Raw genomic sequence first — 21,477 nt, forward strand, 5'->3', positions numbered from 1 at the left:
AATTATAAACCCAGGTCAGAATGGGCAAGCTACAGATAGCTTGCTGCATTTCCAAAGCAACAGCATTCAAGATCACAAATGACAGACAAGAATTCTGGAAGCTGGAATCTAGCGAAGGCTGGAAACACTCCACTGGATGACGTAAGCTGCTATAATTAAACAAATCTCTACATACTACAGAAAGGCGGCATGCTTTGTTCACCTAAGCCAAGAATGCCAAACTAAATGTCCATTGTCCACTAGTACACCGTGTTTAAAATCTGTTCTGTGAGTAGAAAGCTGTACAAACCTTTAGTGTTACAAGGAAAAAAGAAAAATCTCCAAAAAAAAAGGTAAATGAAAAAAACACACTTACTAGTATAACACTTCATTAGCTTCATGTCTTTCATAACGGACAGTTTCACACATCAGTCTGCAATAGAGAGAAACAAGTTAAAATCTAAATTATCTGTAAAAAAAAAAAAAAAAAAAAAAAAGGGTGTGTGACACAACAGTATCTATGGCATAATCCTTGTGTGTACACTATACACCCACCACTTTTTTGGTATGGATAAGGTCACAATAAACCATACATTAGTACATTTTTATATGGTTTGTAATGTAGCACATGCTAACAGTTAATACAATTGAAAGGTTTGGATTCATTGTTGATACTTTAGCACAGTAGTCTCCAAACTGCAGTCCTTTGCTAGCTTATATCCAGCCCTTGGGGCACTTTTCAGCCCAATAATATAAGGAACTATTCCTCCCACTGACACCAACAGTAGGGCATAATTCCTGCCACTGTCATGATGGGGCATTATGCTTCCTACTAATTTCAATGGTGGGGTATTATTCCTCCAATTAATACTAGTGATGGAGCACTTTTCCTCTGACTAATTCATTCCACTGACACCATCAATGGAGCATGTTTCTTCCACACTACTCCTCCTCCTGCTTGCCAACCTTGAGGTCATGTTTATTCTCACTGATGCTAGTCCCAGGAAAATTTTCTACCCCACTGGCAACAAACCGGCCCCCCTAAAGTCTGAAGGACAGTAAACTGGCCCTTTGTTTGAAAAGTTTGGAGACTCCTACTTTAGCAGAACACTGAATATGCAATCATGCTAATATGACTACAGTCAGCTTAAAGACCTTCCCCCTGTTCAATGATTTCTACAATAATACTTTTCCCCTCTTTCTCAAATTTACAGAGAATTTTTTTTTTTAAATACCTGCCAGTAGTCTGTCAAAATCAGGCTAAAATACGAAGGGATTTTTAATTTTACAGGTATAAAAAGGGATGCTAGCGTGGAGGTACTACACACAGTAGTAAGTGGTAAGTGTGTCCTATTACTAATAGGCGTGCACATGTCACGGGCCAGTCCAGAGACTGTTAATCAACATGCCAGACAACAGTGTTAATGCGCGCATGGAACAGCATGTATCTACAGAAGACTTCAAGCACAGTACGGTGATGAGATGCCCAGTCGCAGTAAGACATTTGAATGGTGTAAACGTTTCAAAGATGGCTGTACATCCATCAGTGACAATCCCGGTTATGGTGGTTCCCAGATCACAGCATAGTGAACAGTCATTCCTGTGAACGTTTAGCGTATGGAACACTTGATCCTAGATAATCAACGTATACCCTGTTGTGAAATTGCACAAGAGACAAATCTTTCTGGGGGAATGGTGAACACAATCATTCACGAACATTTGCATTTTCGAAAAGTTAGCGCATACTGGGTACCAAGACAGCTTTTTTCTTTGGATCGGCACAGAAGAGTTGAAGTCTGCAATGGGTTGAAGGAATGTTTTTTCAGAGAAGGCAAGGATTTTCTGGATCGCATTGTTACATGTGAGCAAACCTGGGCATATCATTTCACTCTGGAATTAAAAGGAGCATCAAAGTGGTGGAAGTATGCGGACTCACCACCACCAAAAAAATTTTGAACGATTGCGTCTGCAGGTGAAGTGATGGCAAGTGTTTTCTGGCACAAACGTGGAGTTATTTATGTGGATTTCCTGCCCCGTGGTGCCACTATCAACAGTGAATATTATTGTTGTGTTCTGAGTCATGTGCATACGCATCTGCGGAAAAACGGCCTGTTTTGATCACTGAGGGCATCCTGTTTCTCCAGCACAATGCACAAGCTCATACGACTCACCGCACTACATACACATTACAGCAACTCAGCTGGGAGGCATTTCCACACTCCCCTTAGAGCCCAGACCTCTCTCCGAGTGATTTCTACCTGTTTAGACCCCTAAGAGTTCCTTGAAGGTCAGCATTTCTGCACTTAAGTGAATCAGGCTGTCCTAGAATGGTTAAAGACATACTGACAAATCTTTCTATCCCAAAGCTTTCCAGTCATTTGTTAAACGCTGGGATAAGTGTATAAATGTAGCAGGGGAGTATGTTGAAAAATAAATGCGGTTTCCACTCCTTGAAATTGGTTTTATCATATAAAAGTCCCGGTTTGACATGAACACCCCACGTACATTGCAGCTAGATGCTGTACCAAGTGGTACTCAGCAGTTTATGGCAGTATGCATTTAGGAATGTATACATTTATTCTAGGTATTTATATAGTGCTGACATACGTATATACAGTACTATGCAAAAGTTTTAGGCAAATGTGAAATAATGCTGTACACTGAGAATGCTTCCAGAAATAGAAGTGTTAGTTCATTTTTATCAATTAACAAAATGGAAAGTAAATGAACAGAAGAGAAATCCAAATCAAAAATCAGTATTCGGTGTGACCACACTTTGCCTTCAAAAGAGCATCAATTCTTTAATTCTTCTAGTTGTACTTGCACACAGTTTTTCAGGTAGTTTTGCAGGTAGGTTGTTCCAAACATCTTAGAGAAGTAACCATTGATCTTCTGTGGTATGGCTTTTTGGCCATAATTATTTGACGAAGACCACTTCTGGCCAGACTTCTCCAGACAGTAGATGGGTATACTTGAGTACCGCTGCTTTCCGACAGTTCTGTGCTGATGGCACTGCTGGACATCTTCCGATGTCAAAGGGAAGTAAACATGCTGTGTCTTTCATTTGCTGCATTAAGTTTCCTTGGCCGACCAGTGTGTCTAAAGTCTTCAACATTGTCTGCTTTTGTATTCTATTTGCCTGGGAGAGACTTTGTTGATGCAGCATAAATACCTTGAGTCTTGTCGCTGTGCTAAGTCTTGCCATGGTGTATGACCTGTGACAAGAAACCGTAGTAGCAGAGTTTGGCTGTTCCGCGCCCAGTTTTAAGCCTCCTACACAGATGTTTTAGTTAATGACTGTTTCAACATACATATGAAATTGATGTTCATTAGTACCTGTATAGTATAATTGATTAAGGATTAATACACTTTACTGTACTCCTTCAAAATCCCTGACTTTGCACAAGTGTACCAAGTGTGCAAGTGTAAGAATTGATGCTGATAGTCACACAAAACATTGATTTGATTTAGATTTTTCTTCTGTTCGCTCACTTCGCATTTTGTAAATTGATAAAAATAAACAATTAAAGTATATATTTTTGAAAGCACTTACTTTACTTTATTTCCTTCACACCTGCCTAAAATGTTTGCACTTCTTGAGAATGAGGACCCAGCCAAGTCCTGCAGGTCTTGGACAATTTGTGGCATCATGAGGCCATTCCTTAACTGCTCCCACAGGAGTGGATTGTCAAGATACCCCAGGATGGGAATTCCCTGGGCTTGTAAAGATCCAACACCAGGGTCAGCACCTATGTGTATCCTTGTGGTGTGGTTTGGTGTATTGGCCAGGCTAAAACTCAGAGCCACAAACTAAAACCACAGACACGCTGATGAAGTGTCCTTAATGTCCACAAGATCCCTTACATGGCGGGGGAAGCAACAACTGACTGTACAAATTTGAACATGCAAGTACTTGTTCAAGCGTTTCAGGTTCAGAATGGGCCACACATTGCCATTTGGCACGGGCATCGTGAACAGGTTGGAATAATTACCATGAAAACTTTCCAGTTCAGGAACAGAGCAGAGAGCCTCAGAGAGGAAATGATCCAGAGCAGCTAACAGGGCTGCCATTTTGTTAGGTTTAGTAGACATGTTCAACAGGATAAAGCCTGGAGAAGGTAAAATGCCAAACCTCAGCTTACAGCCTCTGCACAGAATATTTTGAACCCAGAGAGCTGAAATATCTCAGGACCACACAGCTGCAAAGGTCACCAAGCTTCCCCCCAGTAACAGTAGTGGGGGCACCCCTTGCTTGAGAATGTGGTTTGTTGCCCATTTTGGTTGGGCTTGGGGCTCCAGGACTCAATAAATAATAAATTTGTATGTACACCTATCATAAAAAGCAGGAGTGCAGCGCTAAAACATCTTAAAAAATCTCATGATGACTTACATGAAAGTAAATACATGTGTTCCAAAATATGTCATAAATCAGAAATAAATATGTATAATAAAATGGTATTAAGTCCGGTGACAATGTGAAGAGTAAATTGCCACTAGAAAGTGACCACTAAAGTGAATAGTGCTAGACACATCAACCCAACATAGTCCACAACAAAGGTGCATATGAGATCTCTGATGATCTTCAGAATCCAGTGAAAATATCCAACGATATGGTGATGTGAAAACACCGTGGAGAGATTGCGCACTTACCAGATACGCAATCAAAATGCGCATAAAGAGATTATATCCTCAGCACACTGGAAATCCTTATGCGGGTCCGGTCTGCTATCCCTCACTGTCAAGTATACACTGGCACACTGGGAGAAGCTGCTCTGTAGATGTAGACAGCTCGCAAGGAGCCCCAAAAAACAGGAGGCCAAATAGTGTGATATCCTTTTGACAGGAAGCATTTATTCCATATGTGCCATATAAACAATAGGGACAAAAAAACTTTTATTCTTACTCTTTTAGATTTCGCCATGACCAGAAACTATTTCTGGTTCGATGGCAAATTCTATTTGCAAACCAGGGGAGTGGCTATGGGGGCGAAGTTTGCTCCCAGCCTGGCCAATTTGTTCATGGCCAGGTTGGAGGAAGATGTCATATACGCAAGAGATTGGCCTGAATTGTATTTCTATAGACGTTATATCGATATCTTGCTCATCTGGAAAGGGGAGGAGCAAGTATTAGTGAATTTCTTTGGGACATTAAGCAATAACTCCTTAAACATTAAGTTAACCTACGAATACAGCACAGTTAGTGTTAACTTTCTAGACACTAATAAATCAGGAGGGAGCTGTTGCGACTACTTCCTTTAAGGAAACAGACCGCAACAGCTATATTCCCATAAGCAGTTGTCACCATCCACTTTGCTTTCCAATATACCAAAAGGCCAATTCTTAAGAATTAGGAGAAACTGCACCTCCCTAGACACATACTTTTCACAGGCCTCCCTCCTTAAAAACAGATTTATTGAAAGAGGTTACGATGAATCGAATCTTACACGCAATATGCAATTAGTGGCCAACATGGATCGAGAGATGTTATTGGCCAACAATCCCCAGATAACGCAATCAAAGGTTTGCCCTTTTGTAACAACATTTTGTACCCAATATAAAGCCATCACTAAGATTATTAATCAAAATTGGAAGATTCTGAGGGCCGATCCTGTTCTTACTAAGATTTTGCCTGAAAAGCCAGAAATCCCCTTTAGGAGAGCAGAACCTTTAAGGAATAGAATAGCCCTGAATATTACTAATCCACCCAACAGTGTCTCTTTCTTTGGTAACATGGTGGGTTTCTTTCCATGTAATAAATGTACTATATGTACCTGTAATCGGTACAGGAAAAAGAGAATCGAGAATTTTACATCTATTACTGTAAAGACTTACAAAATTAATAATTTTATATCATGTAATAGTAGACATGTTGTCTATCTCCTCCAATGCCCTTGCAAAAAACAATACATTGGACGCACTACTAGGAGGCTGAGGGACCGTTTGCGGGAACATGTCTATTATGTGAAAACAGGCTTTAAAGAACACTCGCTTTCTATGCATTACAGATTACATCATAACAGAGACCCATCCTCCTTGATTTTCATGGGAATTGATATAGTGCAGGCTCACTGGAGAGGTACCAATAAAAAGAGAGCAGTATCTCAGATGGAAAATAAATGGATTTTTCAGATGGAGTCTATGCGTCCCAATGGGCTCAATATAGATATGGACATTAACTGTTTTATCGATAACAGTTAATTCCTTTTATTTTTCCGTATTATTTTACATATTCTGAGATGAAAGTCTTACTTATGGTTCTGGTAATAGATTTTATGGCTATAGCGGAATTATTTTATTGTATTTTTACCACATTTAGTCTATTCTATTAATTTATTTTTATTTATTACTGTTACTATCCCTATTTTTTAATAACTAGGGCGAAATTGTACTAATAACAGGGATATGTACAGTTTTTATGATTATTTAAATTTTTATCTTATTCTATTGATTAACGTCATATTTTATGATGGTCTATTAAAGTATTATTTGTATTTTATTAAAATATATATATATATATATATATACATACACAGTGGGGCAAAAAGGTATTTAGTCAGCCACCAATTGTGCAAGTTCTCCCACTTAAAAAGATGAGAGGCGCCTGTAATTGGCATCATAGGTAGACCTCAACTATGAGAGACAAAATGAGAAAAAAATTCCAGACAATCACATTGGCTGATTTGGAGAGAATTTATTTGCAAATTATGGTGGAAAATAAGTATTTGGTCAATATCAAAAGTTCATCTCAATACTTTGTTATATATCCTTTGTTGGCAATGACAGAGGTCAAACGTTTCCTGTAAGTCTTCACAAGGTTGGCACACACTGTTGCTGGTATGTTGGCCCATTCCTCCATGCAGATCTCCTCTAGAGCAGTGATGTTTTGGGGCTGTCCCTGGGCAACACGGACTTTCAACTCCATCCAAAGGTTTTCCATGGGGTTGAGATCTGGAGACTGGCTAGGCCACTCCAGGACCTTGAAATGCTTCTTACGAAGCCACTCCTTCGTTGCCCGGGCGGTATGTTTGGGATCATTGTCATGTTGGAACCCAGCCACGTTTCATCCTCAATGCCCTTGCTGATGGAAGGTTTGCACTCAAAATCTCACGATACATGGCCCCATTCATTCTGTTGTGTACATAGATCAGTCTTCCTGGTCCCTTTGCGGAGAAACAGCCCCAAAGCATGATGTTGCCACCCCCATGCTTCACAGTAGGTATGGTGTTCTTTGGATGCAACTCAGCATTCTCTCTCCTCCAAACACGACGAGTTGTGTTTCTACCAAACAGTTCTATTTTAATTTCATCTCCCAATCCTCTTCTGGATCATCCAAATGCTCTCTAGCAAACTTCAGACGGGCCCGGACATGTACTGGCTTAAGCAGGGGGACACATCTGGCACTGCAGGATCTGAGTTCCTGGTGGCGTAGTGTGTTACTGATGGTAGCCTTTGTTACGTTGGTCCCAGCTCTCTGCAGGTCATTCACTAGGTCCCCCCGTGTGGTCCTGGGATTTTTGCTCACCGTTCTTGTGATCATTTTGACCCCACGGGGTGAGATCTTGTGTGGAGCCCCAGATCGAGGGAGATTATCAGTGGTCTTGTATGTCTTCCATTTTCTAATTATTGCTCCCGCAGTTGATTTGTTCACACCAAGCTGCTTGCCTATTGCAGATTCAGTCTTCCCAGCCTGGTGCAGGTCTACAATTTTGTTTCTGGTGTCCTTCGACAGCTCTTTGGTCTTCACCATAGTGGAGTTTGGAGTGTGACTGTTTGAGGTTGTGGACAGGTGTCTTTTATACTGATAACAAGTTCAAACAGGTGCCATTGATACAGGTAATGAGTGCAGGACAGAGGAGCCTCAAAGAAGGTACAGGTCTGTGAGAGCCAGAAATCTTGCTTGTTTGTAGGTGACCACATACTTATTTTCCACCATAATTTGCAAATAAATTCTTTCCAAATCAGCCAATGTGATTGTCTGGATTTTTTTTCTCATTTGGTCTCTCATAGTTGAGGTCTACCCATGATGCCAATTACAGGCCGCTCTCATCTTTTAAGTGGGAGAACTTGCACAATTGGTGGCTGACTAAATACTTTTTTGCCCCACTGTATGTACTGCTATACAGGATGTTTATGGCAATGACCTGGTATTATTGTTTACAACTATGACTAGGGTCACTAGATAGCATCATTAGCATACTGATTTAAATATGCCCTATTGTTGCCATTTAATGTGGGTACATTGATACTCTGTATCCTGGTTTCCTGAATATAATTTTATTCTGAATGTAGTTTTTATAATTGGGAACTACTAACATCGGGACCTTGATTGCTTGTCACTGCAGAGACATAACCCTTTCTGGTGACCCTTGTTATGGAAACCACCTTATGACTCCGTTTATATGGCACCTGCGCCATTGAGCAGGCTACATGAAAATGGCGCCTGCCGCAGAGACATTCGGCGCTACAAAATGGCACGCGCAAACAGCGCATGCGCCGTTTTTCCTATTTAAAGCCGCATTTGGCGAACACCGCTGTAAGTGAACCCCCTATGACTACGTGCAATCGCACGAAACGCGTCAAGGAGGGACTACAGCACTGTGACGTCACGCCGCCGAGGAGGCCATCTTTACACATGGTCAGTGGTTTTGTCCCTATTGTTTATATGGCACATATGGAATAAATGCTTCCTGTCAAAAGGATATCACACTATTTGGCCTCCTCTGTTTTTTGGGGCTCCTTGTGAGCTGTCTACATCTACAGAGCAGCTTCTCCCAGTGTGCCAGTGTATACTTGACAGTGAGGGATAGCAGACCTGACCCGCATAAGGATTTCCAGTGTGCTGAGGATATAATCTCTTTATGCGCATTTTGATTGCGTATCTGGTAAGTGCGCAATCTCTCCACAGTGTTTTCACATCACCATATCGCTGGATATTTTCACTGGATTCTGAAGATCATCAGAGATCTCATATGCACCTTCATTGTGGACTATGTTGGGTTGATGTGTCCGGCACTATTCACTTTAGTGGTCACTTTCTAGTGGCAATTTATTCTGCACATTGTCACCGGACTTAATACCATTTTATTATACATATTTATTTCTGATTTATGACATATTTTGGAATACATGTATTTACTTTCATGTAAGTTATCATGAGATTTTATAAGATGTTTTAGCGCTGCACTCCTGCTTTTTAGGATTTATTCGAAGGTTTTACATGGTACCTTTAGTGTTCAGCTGCTATTTATGTTTTAAGCGCTCGCTTACTTTTCGACTACCGTATGTACACCTATGTTGTATGGTAAAATATTAACACCCAGCTGCTGCCTACAGATGCACATACAACACATCTGACTATGAAAATTCTGATGGAAATAAGTGCCGCAATCTATAAGGTGTAGCAGTGAATCAAAATAATTTTAAAATTAAAAAAATGCTCACAAAATGTGCTACCTATGCTACCTTATGACCCCCTTATACATGAAAAAATGTTAACATACTATGTGAACCTTGAACCAATACATCATTTAAAGTGCACCCTATATAGTACATGGACCTTACCTAAATGTAATCTTGTTACATGAATCTTAGCCTAACTAATTAAAGTGCTGTTGTGTTATATAATACCCTATACGCAGTATAAGCCTTCCCAAATAAAAATATTTAAAACAAAAAATATATAAAATTATATAAAGTGCAAACGTGACTCAAAGTGCTTAAGGAAATGAGTGCTAAAAATATGCCCGTAAACTTTGCCGACAAAATAAGTGCAAAAGTTCTTCGTGAACATTAGTCCAATGTGTATATAAAGTGCCAGTAGGTTCCAAAAAAACACACTACACACAACTGACAAACCCTTCTGTGTAACTGGTGATATTTAGTACTGCCTCTCTCCGTCCAAATGCACATTCACCAGATCTGGATGACCTCTTAGAAAAAGTAGTTCAATGACCTCCAAAATACCCAGCTTCACTCAGCTTACTCCTCTCCACAAAAACTGCAACTCTCCTATGTTCTCTCCACAGGGCTCAAGAGAAGATACAGACAGGAAGAATGCTCATCATTTACTATTGTTTATTAAAAAAATAAAAAAAAAGCATAAATCATTGCACTCATATTAAAAGGTGCCTACCTGGCACCCGGAATGATCAGCCTTGATTACCTCCTGTGCGCGAATATAAGTCCCAGGTGAGATAGTTGTTGAAAGGAATCTCCCAACCCATCCACACACAGGGAAAAGCTCCAAATGTAGTATGGCTTAGGAACTGAACTTAAAGGACCAAGGGTTCATTTGTCATGCATTTTACCCATATCAGCAAGGTCTGACAAACCCCATAGATGGTGAGTTGCATGGTCACACTTGTTATGGAAAAGAATGCCTTACAGGGATTCAAACTGTTTGCTCGCAAGGTCCTTAAACACTGATACATTGTCTACTGGTTACTGAAAGAGTCTTCTTTAAATAAAACACCACAAGGTCCAAAGAAGAGATCGCCTGGTTCTTGTATAGATGCTCTTCAGTAAGTGAATGCCACAGAAAGGACTTTAACTAAACCGGTTACGGTTGCATTCCCGGGCCAGATACTAGATTGCACCAGCAAGATTGGCGGGCCACACCTGTGCAACATCGATGCAGCCCATTACCACCATAAACTGTCCGACACTGCCCAGCACCAACACACATAGCAAGAAAACCCACAGAACCTCTGGCAGCACCCCAGGTCACAGACAATAGCTCCAAGGTGCATCTGGGAAACCCCTGACTGTGCCAAAATCCCCCGCCCAGCCCTGAAGCAGGGGACCAGCACAACTTAAGAGACAATTTAAAAATGGTTTGGCGATGCAGAAGGCTTGGCCTTCACCATATCCATGTCCGGTCCACCCCGCAGGGTCTTCAGTAGACCACAGCCCTTGACCTGTATACCACCCTACTCTTACCATGCAACCACTTGCCAAGATGAGCAGCAAAGCCCATGGAACGGCACTGGTGCCGTCACAAATTACAGGCCTTCCCCCTTTTTCTCCCCAGTGTCTGGGTACAGCCCTTCTAGGAATCAGTAATCCATAGTAGGTCAATCCATATAATCGACTTTGCTCTAAAGCACCAGCGTACAGTTCAATGCAATACGAGTATTACAGGAGAAATCTCTCTCAGCAGATATTGACAGGTCCATCACCTATGAACTGTGCCAAAAACAAAAAAAAAATTGTAAGCTGTAGTGGGAGGGGTTATGCTCGGCAGTGTCAAGCTTTGCAATTTGCCAGTGTCCAGTCACCTTGAGGCACAGCTTAACCTAAGAGTCGATGAATTAATTTTCCTGTGTCGTGTGACATATGGTCAAGAAAACAGCTACCATGATTTAACAATAATTGCCAAGCAGAACTGATCTTTTTTGTTGATTAAAACTGCTGTTATTTGTCATGGAGCAAGGTTCCGAGGCTGCAATTTCTTGAATCTTGGAGGTTGATTCCAGAGCAAAATGCACTGCTGCAGGATTATGCACAATGATGTGTCTGCCTACTTCTAAGAATGGCATCCAGCACTGGGATGGAGGTCTTGGATGTGAAAGTTTACAAGCAAGCTGACAAGAATCCTTTTACAAAAAAAAAATCCATACCCCCCCCCCAAAAAAAAAACCCCAAAAAAACAAAAGCACCTGTAGTTTCACAGACATTTATTTACTGCAAGCAACGTCATAATATACAACATTACCCAACAATATCTACAAATTACTTCATTTTAAAATTATTACAGCATGTTGGTAAAGAAAGCAGAGGAGAATTAACGGGAGACAGTTTAAGAGATGAATACTATGCCAGGTAACAAAATAAAAAGGAACCTGCCAAATTACTCATGCAACCCACGCACTGCCTTTAATTACAGGCAATGATTATATATAATTTTGTGTCCCAGCAAAGCCAAATCTTTTCTAGTGTTTTCAGTGTAATTGCAGTAGAGAAAATTAAAAGACAAATGATGTTGAAAGGTAGAGATATCAGCTCATAGTTATAAAAAAAAAATTATTTAGGCAAAAGAGTATTTCCGTTATTTTTGGTCTTTGACACAGTACAGTCCTTGTGCATCTGAAAGAGCTCTCCTGTGCAAACAGGTGAGTACAGGTAAAGTATTTGTTTGTAGCTAGAAGAAAGACTGCAGCTGTGACTTTTGATACTGCTACTTGCCTGTGCCAAAGTGTAGTCCAGTGTACAATCAGCATTTCCTGTTTCAGTGGCATCGCATTTAAAGAGGAACTTAACCCATCAATTTAACAGTTTCAAAAAAATGGTTACATGCCCGACACGCATGAGGAATGCCAAATATCACATTTGCTTGTGCACTCAACTAAACTGTGAAACCATCAAATGGCTAGTACCATAACTGATCACATGCACAACAACATGGCAGCAGAAAAGCAAACAGAAGCGAAGATTACAACTTCCTTGACTGAAACCTATAGGAGGGTCTGTGTTCCACTTTGACCAAATTGTTTCTCAGTGAAGTTATCTGGTAAGAATTTTAACCACTAGCCTACAGGGCACTTATACCCCCTTCCAGCCCAGGCCAATTTCCAGCTTTCAGCGCTGTCACACTTTGAATGACAATTGCGCGGTCATGCAACACTGTACCCATATGAATTTATTTTTTGGTGCCAGATAGAGCTTTCTTTTGGTAGTATTTAATCACCTCTGGGTTTTTTATTTTTTCTTAAACAAACCAAAAACCACTGAAAATTATTTCAAAAAAACGTTTTCGTTTTTGTTATAAAATTTTGTAAATAAGTGATTTTTCTCCTTCACTGATGTGCACTAATGAGGCTGTAGTGATGGGCACTGATAGGCGGCACTGATGAGGAGGCACTAGTAGGTGGCACTGATGGGCATTGACAGGCATCACTGATGGGCATTGACAGGCATCACTGATGGGCACTGAAAGGCAGCACTCATATATGGCACTGACGGGCACTGATAGGCAGCACTGACTGGCAGCATTGATAGGCGGCACTGACTGGCACTGATGGGTGACACTGAAAGGCAGTTCAAATGGGCACTATATGGCATTGATGTGGCACTGATGGGCACTGGCAGGTGGCATGGATGGGCACTGACAGCTGGCACTGATGGACACTGATAGGTGGCACAGCTGGGGCTACACAGTTTATCAGTGCTCTCATGATCTGTGTACATGTCCCCTCCGAGGAATGCCGGAGCGTGACAGCTTGTGAGGAGAGAAATGCTGATAACCGGCATTTCCCTGTTTACATGTGATCAGCTGTGATTGGACACAGCTGATCACATGATCGAGCCGACATCTTCGGCTCTGTTGATCAGTGATCCGCTGTGTCCGAGGGACACAGCGCACCGCCGATCGCCGCGCGCAACCAGAGCCGCGAATGAGCGGTTAGAATGGGAGGACGTCATATGACATCCTCCCAGAACGAGAGAACCGCCTTGCGCCCGTCATTGCACTATATGGTGGGTGGGAGGCGGTTAAATTCTGGGTGATTTGGCTTATATTTAGAGAATAATAACTGTAGCATTTTCTTCTACAAAAGATTTATTGTAAAGTATGAAGAATTTAGCTTGCGACATACTAAGGACCATATAAAAAGAACTGGAAACATTCACTACAGCCAGAGTTCTACTTTTAGCAGAAATATATGACTATAGGTCAATTTTTGTAAATATTCATGAATACCATATACACTGAGCAGTGGTTTTTATTTGATAATGGAAGACTGACTTACCTTAGCTGATGCTCCCGAAGATTTGATAGTGCTTCCATTCCATGGAGGTATGAGTAAACGATCTCCAGATCCTACAAGACAAAAGAAACATGCTTACAATGGAGATATTTTAGTGGTCAACACAAGTTGAATCATGATGAAATTGCACTGTAGTAAAAGTTCAACAGGGGTCCCCTATTAAACATACACATCCCATCATAACAAAAGTCATGGCTGTCATTTACAAGATTTATAAGAAGGAGAATCACTCTAGAAAACTGCATTAAGATGATTTGCATTTTAAACCTGTACATTGCCTTCAAAATTGGAGACAGCAAAGCTGAAAAATAACTACTGAAAAGACAATAACCTCCAACTATAAGACAAACCATAACTATAAGAACCATCTTCACAAAGACTACATGTCAGCAATTGCCAACACATGATGAAAGACAAATCAACCTAATATTTTCCTACAAAAATCTTCAGTTTTTGAACTGATGTCATTTTAGAGTATTAAAGCATAAAGTCTAAAATAGGTTGGTAAAAACAAGCACAATGGAACACAATTGATTTTCTCATGACCATGCTTTGTGCCTGAGCTGGAAAATGCAACAAAATGAATGACCACAAATCTGCTGTCATTAAAATCCTCAATGTCCACCTGAACTAAGAAGGAAAAAAAAATAAGAAAGAAAGTTTCAGCAACAGTAATCAGTGGAATGTAAAATTTAATTTGCTACTCTACATATGAAAAGCTGGATTAAAGCAAGGCTGGTGAGGCTCGGTTCACACTACTGCAACCTGAAAGTTGACCAACTTTGACGATTTTCTGGCGACTTAATGAGATTTGAATACGATTTGATGCATGACTTTTATGTCATGCGAGTTTGGGTAATTTTCCTGTAATGTCGGATCCAAATCACAGCAATGTAGATAAGGATCCGACTTGGAGGCAACTTCAGTAGTGCTAATTAAGACAGCTCTCATTGACGAACATGAGATTTCACATAATCAATCAAAGTTACCCAAGTGCAATCACATACATCTACTAATTATAATAATTAATTCCTTTGCTGATTTGGATGTATGCTTTGGGTCGTTGTCATGCTGAAAGATGAAGTTCATCTTCATGTTCAGCTTTCTAGCAGAAGCCTGAAGGTTTTGTGCCACAATTGATTGGTATTTGGAACTGTTCATAATCCCCTTTACCTTGACTAAGGCCCCAGTTCCAGCTGAAGGAAAAACAGCCCCAAAACATGTTGCTGCCACCACCATGCTTCACTGTGGGTATGGTTCTTTTGGTAATGTGCAGTGTTCTTTTTGCACCACCCATATCTTTTGATAATGGCCACAAAAGTTCAACATTGGTTTCATCAGACCATAAATCATTTTTCCACATGCTTTAGGGAGAGTTCAGATGTGTTTTTGCAAAATGTAGCCAAGCTTTTCTTCATAAGAAAAGGCTTCCATCTTGCCACTCTACCCCATAGCCCAGGCATATGAAGAATATGGGAGATTGTTGTCACATGTACCACACAGCTAGTACTTGCCAGATATTCCTGCAACTTCTTTAATGTTGCTGTATGCCTCTTGGCAGCCTCCCAGACCAGTTTTTTTCACGTCTTTTCATCAATTTTGGGGGACGTCCAGTTCTTCGTAATGTCATTGTTGCACAATATTTTCTCCACTTGATGATGACTGTCTTCACTGTGTTCCATGGTATATCTAATGCCTTGGAAATTCTTTTTTACCCTTCTCCTGACTGATACCTTTTAACAATGTGATCCCTCTGATGCTTTGGAAGCTCTCTGCAGACCATGGCTTTTGCTGTAGGATGCGACTAAGAAAATGTCAGGAAAGACCTACTAGAACAGCTGAACTTTATATAAGGCTAATCAGAGGCACTTTAAATGATGACAGGTGTGTACTGACTCAGTACAGGTGTGTACTGACAGGTGTGTACTGAATGTGATTGCTTAATTCTGAACACAGCGACATCCCCAGTTATAAGAGGGTGTGCACACTTATGCAACCACATTATTTTAGTTTTTTATGTTTACTAAACCCCCGCCTGCCCCCCCCCCCCACTCCCTAAAAGATTTCAGTTTGTTTTTCAACTGAGTTGTACAGTTTATAAGTCATATTAAAAGGTGGAAAAAGTTGATTTATCTTTATCGAATTTTTTTAAATCACAGAAACCAGACATTTAAACAGGAGTGTGTAGACTTTTTATATCCATTGTACATGTGTCACTTTAAATGTGAAATGCAGAACCACAGTAGCAGTTGCAATCTCAAACGTGTTCAAATAAAAGAAAAATGGAAAATATACTGGAAACAAAATATTCATGTGTACCGCTTCAAATATCCATTTATATTGTGGTTGTGCATTTCACATTTAAAAGTGACACACGTGGATAATTTACTAGGTACATGTCGATATTTTGTGTTTCCAACCACTACTTACAAGAGGTTTAGAATTTTTTTTTCCATACAGAATATGGGATTTCATACGACTTGGGGTCTCACAAGATAGACCGACCCCAAATTGTGGCAGTGTGAACCAAGCCTTAAATATGTTCCCTGCATTTTCAGCTGTGTTCTTAGCTGAAAATAACCTTCCCACTTATGACAGGCCATGACTGAAACTGGGAAAATGCCAACACACTGCGCTTGGGTAACTTACAAGTATATGGGGCAGTCATTGGTGAGCGTGCAATGCAGCTTTAAAGGCTATTATTCCTGCAGGATAGTAATAAAGATTGAAATTAGGCAGCCCAGCATTTAGAACGGATAAGAATACTGTTATCTGTTAGTTATTGGCCAAAAAGAAGGGTAGGGAAAACAAAAAAAGATATATATTAAATAAAACAAATCCACATGTGCAGAACTATATTGCAATTCTGGCTGACAGACTGCATTCTTCTCTGGTGGTAAGTAAAATAAATGTCTTCCTCAAGAGATGCAGACAGATGGGAAAAAATGATCCTGGTTCTCTGGCAAGACTGAAGAGCTGCAGTGCAACACCTAGAGGGACACAACAAGGTCTGAGTCATCAGTTAAATGTGGGTTACAAGGGCAACTAGTCCCCTGTGACGGCAGATAGAAACAGTTAAGGACAAGGAGAAAAAAAAAATCCTTGCTCCAGAATCAGGATTACAAGCCAGTAAGACAACTGAATCTATCAACAGTGTATTTACCACTGGATTAGTAACTGCCAGTGAATTACAGTATATGCGTGCAATATCATGCATGTCTGCACATATTCATAGATTTCCTTGACACAATCTTAAGACACTGGACCACACACAGAGAATACAAAACAGGACATCTTGAAATCCTTTCCAGTGAACAAATCTAAAGAAGCACTTTGATTTAGAATATACTGTATTGTAAAAATCGCATGGTTGATTTCTGTTAATAACTGCACAATAGGAAAATGAGCTGCTATTTATATAAACAATACATTTATTTTCTATGCATTGGTAGAAGATGGCTGCTAAAACAGAAATGGTATTCTGTTAATACAAACATTCATACAGGTCAGCATCTGGGGCAGTTATAGGAATGTTGATACATAACAAAAACTGAGGCTTGATTCACACCTGAGCAGAGCAGTTTTCAGCGTTCTTATAAGCTAAACACCACCCAAAACTTGCCTAAAGAAATGTGCACAAATGCTTGATTCAGGCATTTACAAGCACTTCCATTCATGTCTATGGGGCCTAAACCGCTGTACTGAAAAAGAAGCTCATGAAGTTTTTGCAGCATCAGGTGTCGAGCTATAGGCCGTCACATGTGGACGGCCACCAATTAAATACGTTTGTTTTTTTTGCTGAGAGTCTTGTAGCTTTGAGAGTCAAGCTAAAAAAAACCCACTTGGGTGTGAGCAGGGCTAATGGTCACCATAAATGAAGAGATTATATAGCATAATATGGCTGGTCATAATCACTATGTATGTCATACCACTGAGGTCAGCAAATTGGTGTCAGCACTGCAAGCAAGACAACAAGATACACACTGGGAGTCTTCCTGTGAGCTGGTAAGCTCTACTTCTGATGTGTTGCTGTGACTTTAAGTGGGAAGCACTAAATTCAAAGTATGTCATTGCTATATTTATATCCCAGTTTGGGCACTTGCATTGTTTACAGTAGGGACCAAACTTTGCAGAGGTGCCTTGTTATGGCAGTGTGGCTTCACATACAGATTTAGAGCAGGAAGAAGAGCGTTCAAAAGGCCTACTAACAGTTCCTTAGCAATTTACAGTCTCAGGAAACAGTCTTTATAAAATCAGAGCGTGGAAGAGTTGGAGGGCAGAAAAAGCTTTACAACTGGATTCTAGTGTGAAACCTTTAATTCAGCATCACAGTTTTGCTAGCTATTTAAGAAACATGAATGCTGCTACCGACATTTTGTATTCTGTCTGTAAGGTATATTCGCAGTCTTGTTTTTCATTTGCTAAACCTCACATTGCTAGCAGCTGTCATGAATGGTAAAGGGCATAATAGAGAATTAGCTTTCCTGGTAAATCCTCATCAGAGAACACTCTACAACAGCATATACAACAATCCCTTCACTATAGTATATAACAGTTTTACATTTTAGTTTATCCCTTTGCTACTTCAAAAACTTTCCGTTCACACTGTAAGCAGGACCTTTTATCACTTACTTTAAGAAAGGGATTTCCACAGTGGTGTGATTGGGGCTTGTTTACACCTGCGTTGATTGGCAACACACATTAAACAGCTTTAACATGCATCTTTTAAGCATTACTGAAACTTGGCAAATGCCCTGCATGTGTTGGTTTTCTGTTTGTTTTAAAGGGGAAATAATGTCAAATGGGAAGTGATAAGGAGGAAGTTGCCCGATTTGAGCCGTGGTTAGGTGTTGGTGTGGTATCTGAAGTTTTTGTTTTTTGGTACTCAGCAGTTCCCCCACTCATTTCCTTATTGGGATCTTCAGCTCTGTAAATATTCTGCTCAGCAGTTTTCTGGCTCTGTAGTACACCTGGTTTAGTAGATCTCCCTGGTCTGCAGTTTCAAGGCTGAACAGATCCCCCAATCAATAGCACCCTCCCTTTCCCACCCAGTAGTACATTACCACCCCCGCTGAGTAAATTTCCAAGCTGGTTTGCTTGGCATTTAGAGTGCTTTAAAAACGTGGCTCTACTGCCACATTTTGAAGCAAGTTTGAACAAGGCCTTGTGGTGAATTGTGAAAAAGTACAGTTCAAAAAATACAAAATCTCAGATTTTGAATTTCACTATCAAACTTCCATGGTAATTGATCCTTTGCATCATTTCTTGCCTTTAGGAGAAACAGAATATATTTTACAAAGATACATCTTATATCCAGGCTACTGTCTCATACACAAGAAAATAAAAAAATAACTGTTAATAATGCAGAATGGCTCCCAACATGTCAGTGTTTACCACATCTCTTCCATTCCACAGACTGTAATATGCTGGATCTAGTACTTTGTGTTATCTTTTTACATATGACTCATAACATGTGGCATCAGTCCCACCAAATGCTGCAATCTGGATCTAACAAAGTACATTTATTGATGTAATGTGCAGATATCTCCGAGGACCAGCTGAGAGACCTCAAGCCTGTCAGATGCCTTTTCAAACTAACAGTGTCTAAAATAGTTTTAGACAAGCAAATATAAGGCTAAAATATAAAAGGAAAGAAAACACATTCCAAGTATATAATGTACAAGAAGCCCATGACAATCTTCCAACCCCAGAAGGAGCTCATACCGGAGTTCTTAAAGAGATAAAGTTTTTTGTTTTGTTTTTTTTTTTTTACATTAAAAAAAGATGTTATACTTACCTGCTATGTGCAAGGATATTGCAGAGTGACTTTTTACCTCCTCTTCTGGAGTCCCCCACCAGCGCAGTCTGCTCCTTGTTCCTGCAGGTGGCGCCCAAAGCAAGTCTTGTACTATGGAGCCACCCATGCAGGCGTGCTCTTGAGCTGGAATGTGTGCGTCTATAGACACACAGCAAGGCCCAGCCACTCTCCTGCAACTTTCTTACAGGATTTGACTGAAAGCAGCCAGTGGAGGGAAATGGTATTGGAAGCTTTTTTTTTTTTTTTAACCTCAATGAAGAGAATGCATTAAAATGTAAAGAACCTTTTGAGTTTAGAAATCACTTTAAAGTTTAGCGTTTAAAAAAAAATGTGTACACATTCACTTCCATCCTTTAGGTTCCAGGTAATGCTACAGCTGACCATACATTATACAATTTTCTTATTCAATTTCCTTTACATTTACCTTCAACTATGTAGTGTAAGGGCCTGTCTGACTGCATATAAATTGAAGGTGTTTTGGTTTGACCTCAGATTATATGGTTTTAGTAAATCTAATGGAAAATTGTATAATGTATGGCCAGTCTTAGACAAATAGCTGCATGTTCATGTGAATGCTGATCTGCCAGCTCTCGGTCTCTGCTCTCTGTGGACTGTCAGTGACTCCTCCAGCATAGACAGGAGTGACAGGCTGGGGAGCAGATGGCTCCAGGTCTCAGCCATATGCTGGAATATAGAGAAAGCTGTCAATCAGGCAGCAAGGTGGATCCCAACATTAATGTTGGGCTCATTATGGAAGGCAGTGCTCCTCTGCCACTTCAGCTGACAGCAGGCACAAGTCGACCATCAGCTGACTTTGGGTCTTAGGAGTTCATTAGTAAATGTACTCCTGTGAATCAAAAGAGGAGTATAAAAATGGATTGGCTATTCTTCTCTTTTAAAATGTCGAAACTCCAGAATCATATATATTGCAGCTTACCAATCCTTAGATGTGATAGTTGTATTAGTTTATTTTTCCATCCATATTTGTCTTTGATTTTTACCTAGCTGCACTCCCAGTAGCAAACATCTTGTGCTAGGGTGATGATGCTTACTTATACTGGCCATGCACGGCTCAAATTTCGGCCAATACCTGCTCAACTGCCAAAATATGAACCATGCATGGCTCTGTTGGCACCACCTGACTTGACAAACTTCAATCTGAAAATTGAAGGAGAAATGAAGCGAGTTTTCAGCCAAATGGTGACTGCAGCCAATGACAGGCAATCTCAAGTTCAAGTATTCTGAGATGTGGGAATCTTTACATTCCCCATAGACAGCTAGATTTACAGTACAAGGTCTATTAAAGAGTGCTAGGACTATAGAACTCCTCCCCTTCTCCACTCTGCCATATGGGGGAGTGTTCTGTGCTCCACAGAGAGAGGTAGGTACAATGCTAACTGGTAGTAGGCCAACACAGGCAGAGAGCACAGGAAGCTATCAGCTCATAAGATGTCTGACAATATCAATACGTATTCTTTGCATTTTTTAAACAGATACAACAAAACACTTTCAGTTGGATATTTAATAGACAAAATATAAAAAGTGAACTATTAGGGTTAACATTCACTATAAGCTAAAAAAAAAACACAACTAAAGGATATCCTTGTTGTGACTAGTATGAATTTCAGACATTTCTACAGGAATATCTGTTTTCTATGACATTTGACAAATTTGTGAGTGGCAGACATGTCTCCTCCATATAAGAAACACAAGATAAAGCATAGCAATGTAGATTCCAGAACAGACAACCACAGATCAGATCTGAACCATAGGACAAATCATACAGTACTGTTAACAGTTTTGCTGAAAGCACATCTGCAAAACAAGTCAAACCAATATATACCACAATATATAAAGGCTGCCTGCATAAACAGGGATGTGCAATTTGTATTGCCCAAAGCCCAGGACATGCAGTTCC

General features: G+C 40.3%; 1 protein-coding gene across 8 annotated transcripts in view; it reads right to left on the reverse strand.

Moving 5' to 3' along the window:
- The window catches only part of RAPGEF2 (Rap guanine nucleotide exchange factor 2), a 391,597-nt gene that overhangs the window by 226,962 nt on the left and 143,158 nt on the right, over window positions 1-21,477 (reverse strand). For all 8 annotated transcript variants that reach the window (XM_089670385.1, XM_089670389.1, XM_089670388.1 and 5 more), the window contains exons 2-3: window positions 13,724-13,794; window positions 356-412 (exon numbers count right to left, since the gene is read on the reverse strand). In XM_089670385.1, coding sequence (XP_089526511.1) covers window positions 356-412; window positions 13,724-13,794 — 128 coding nt within the window. The remainder of the gene's footprint in view (window positions 1-355; window positions 413-13,723; window positions 13,795-21,477) is intronic.

Source organism: Staurois parvus, unplaced genomic scaffold (genome assembly GCF_062004578.1).
Source record: "Staurois parvus isolate SC_StPar_1 unplaced genomic scaffold, SC_StPar_1.0 ptg000090l, whole genome shotgun sequence".
NCBI lineage: Eukaryota > Metazoa > Chordata > Amphibia > Anura > Ranidae > Staurois > Staurois parvus.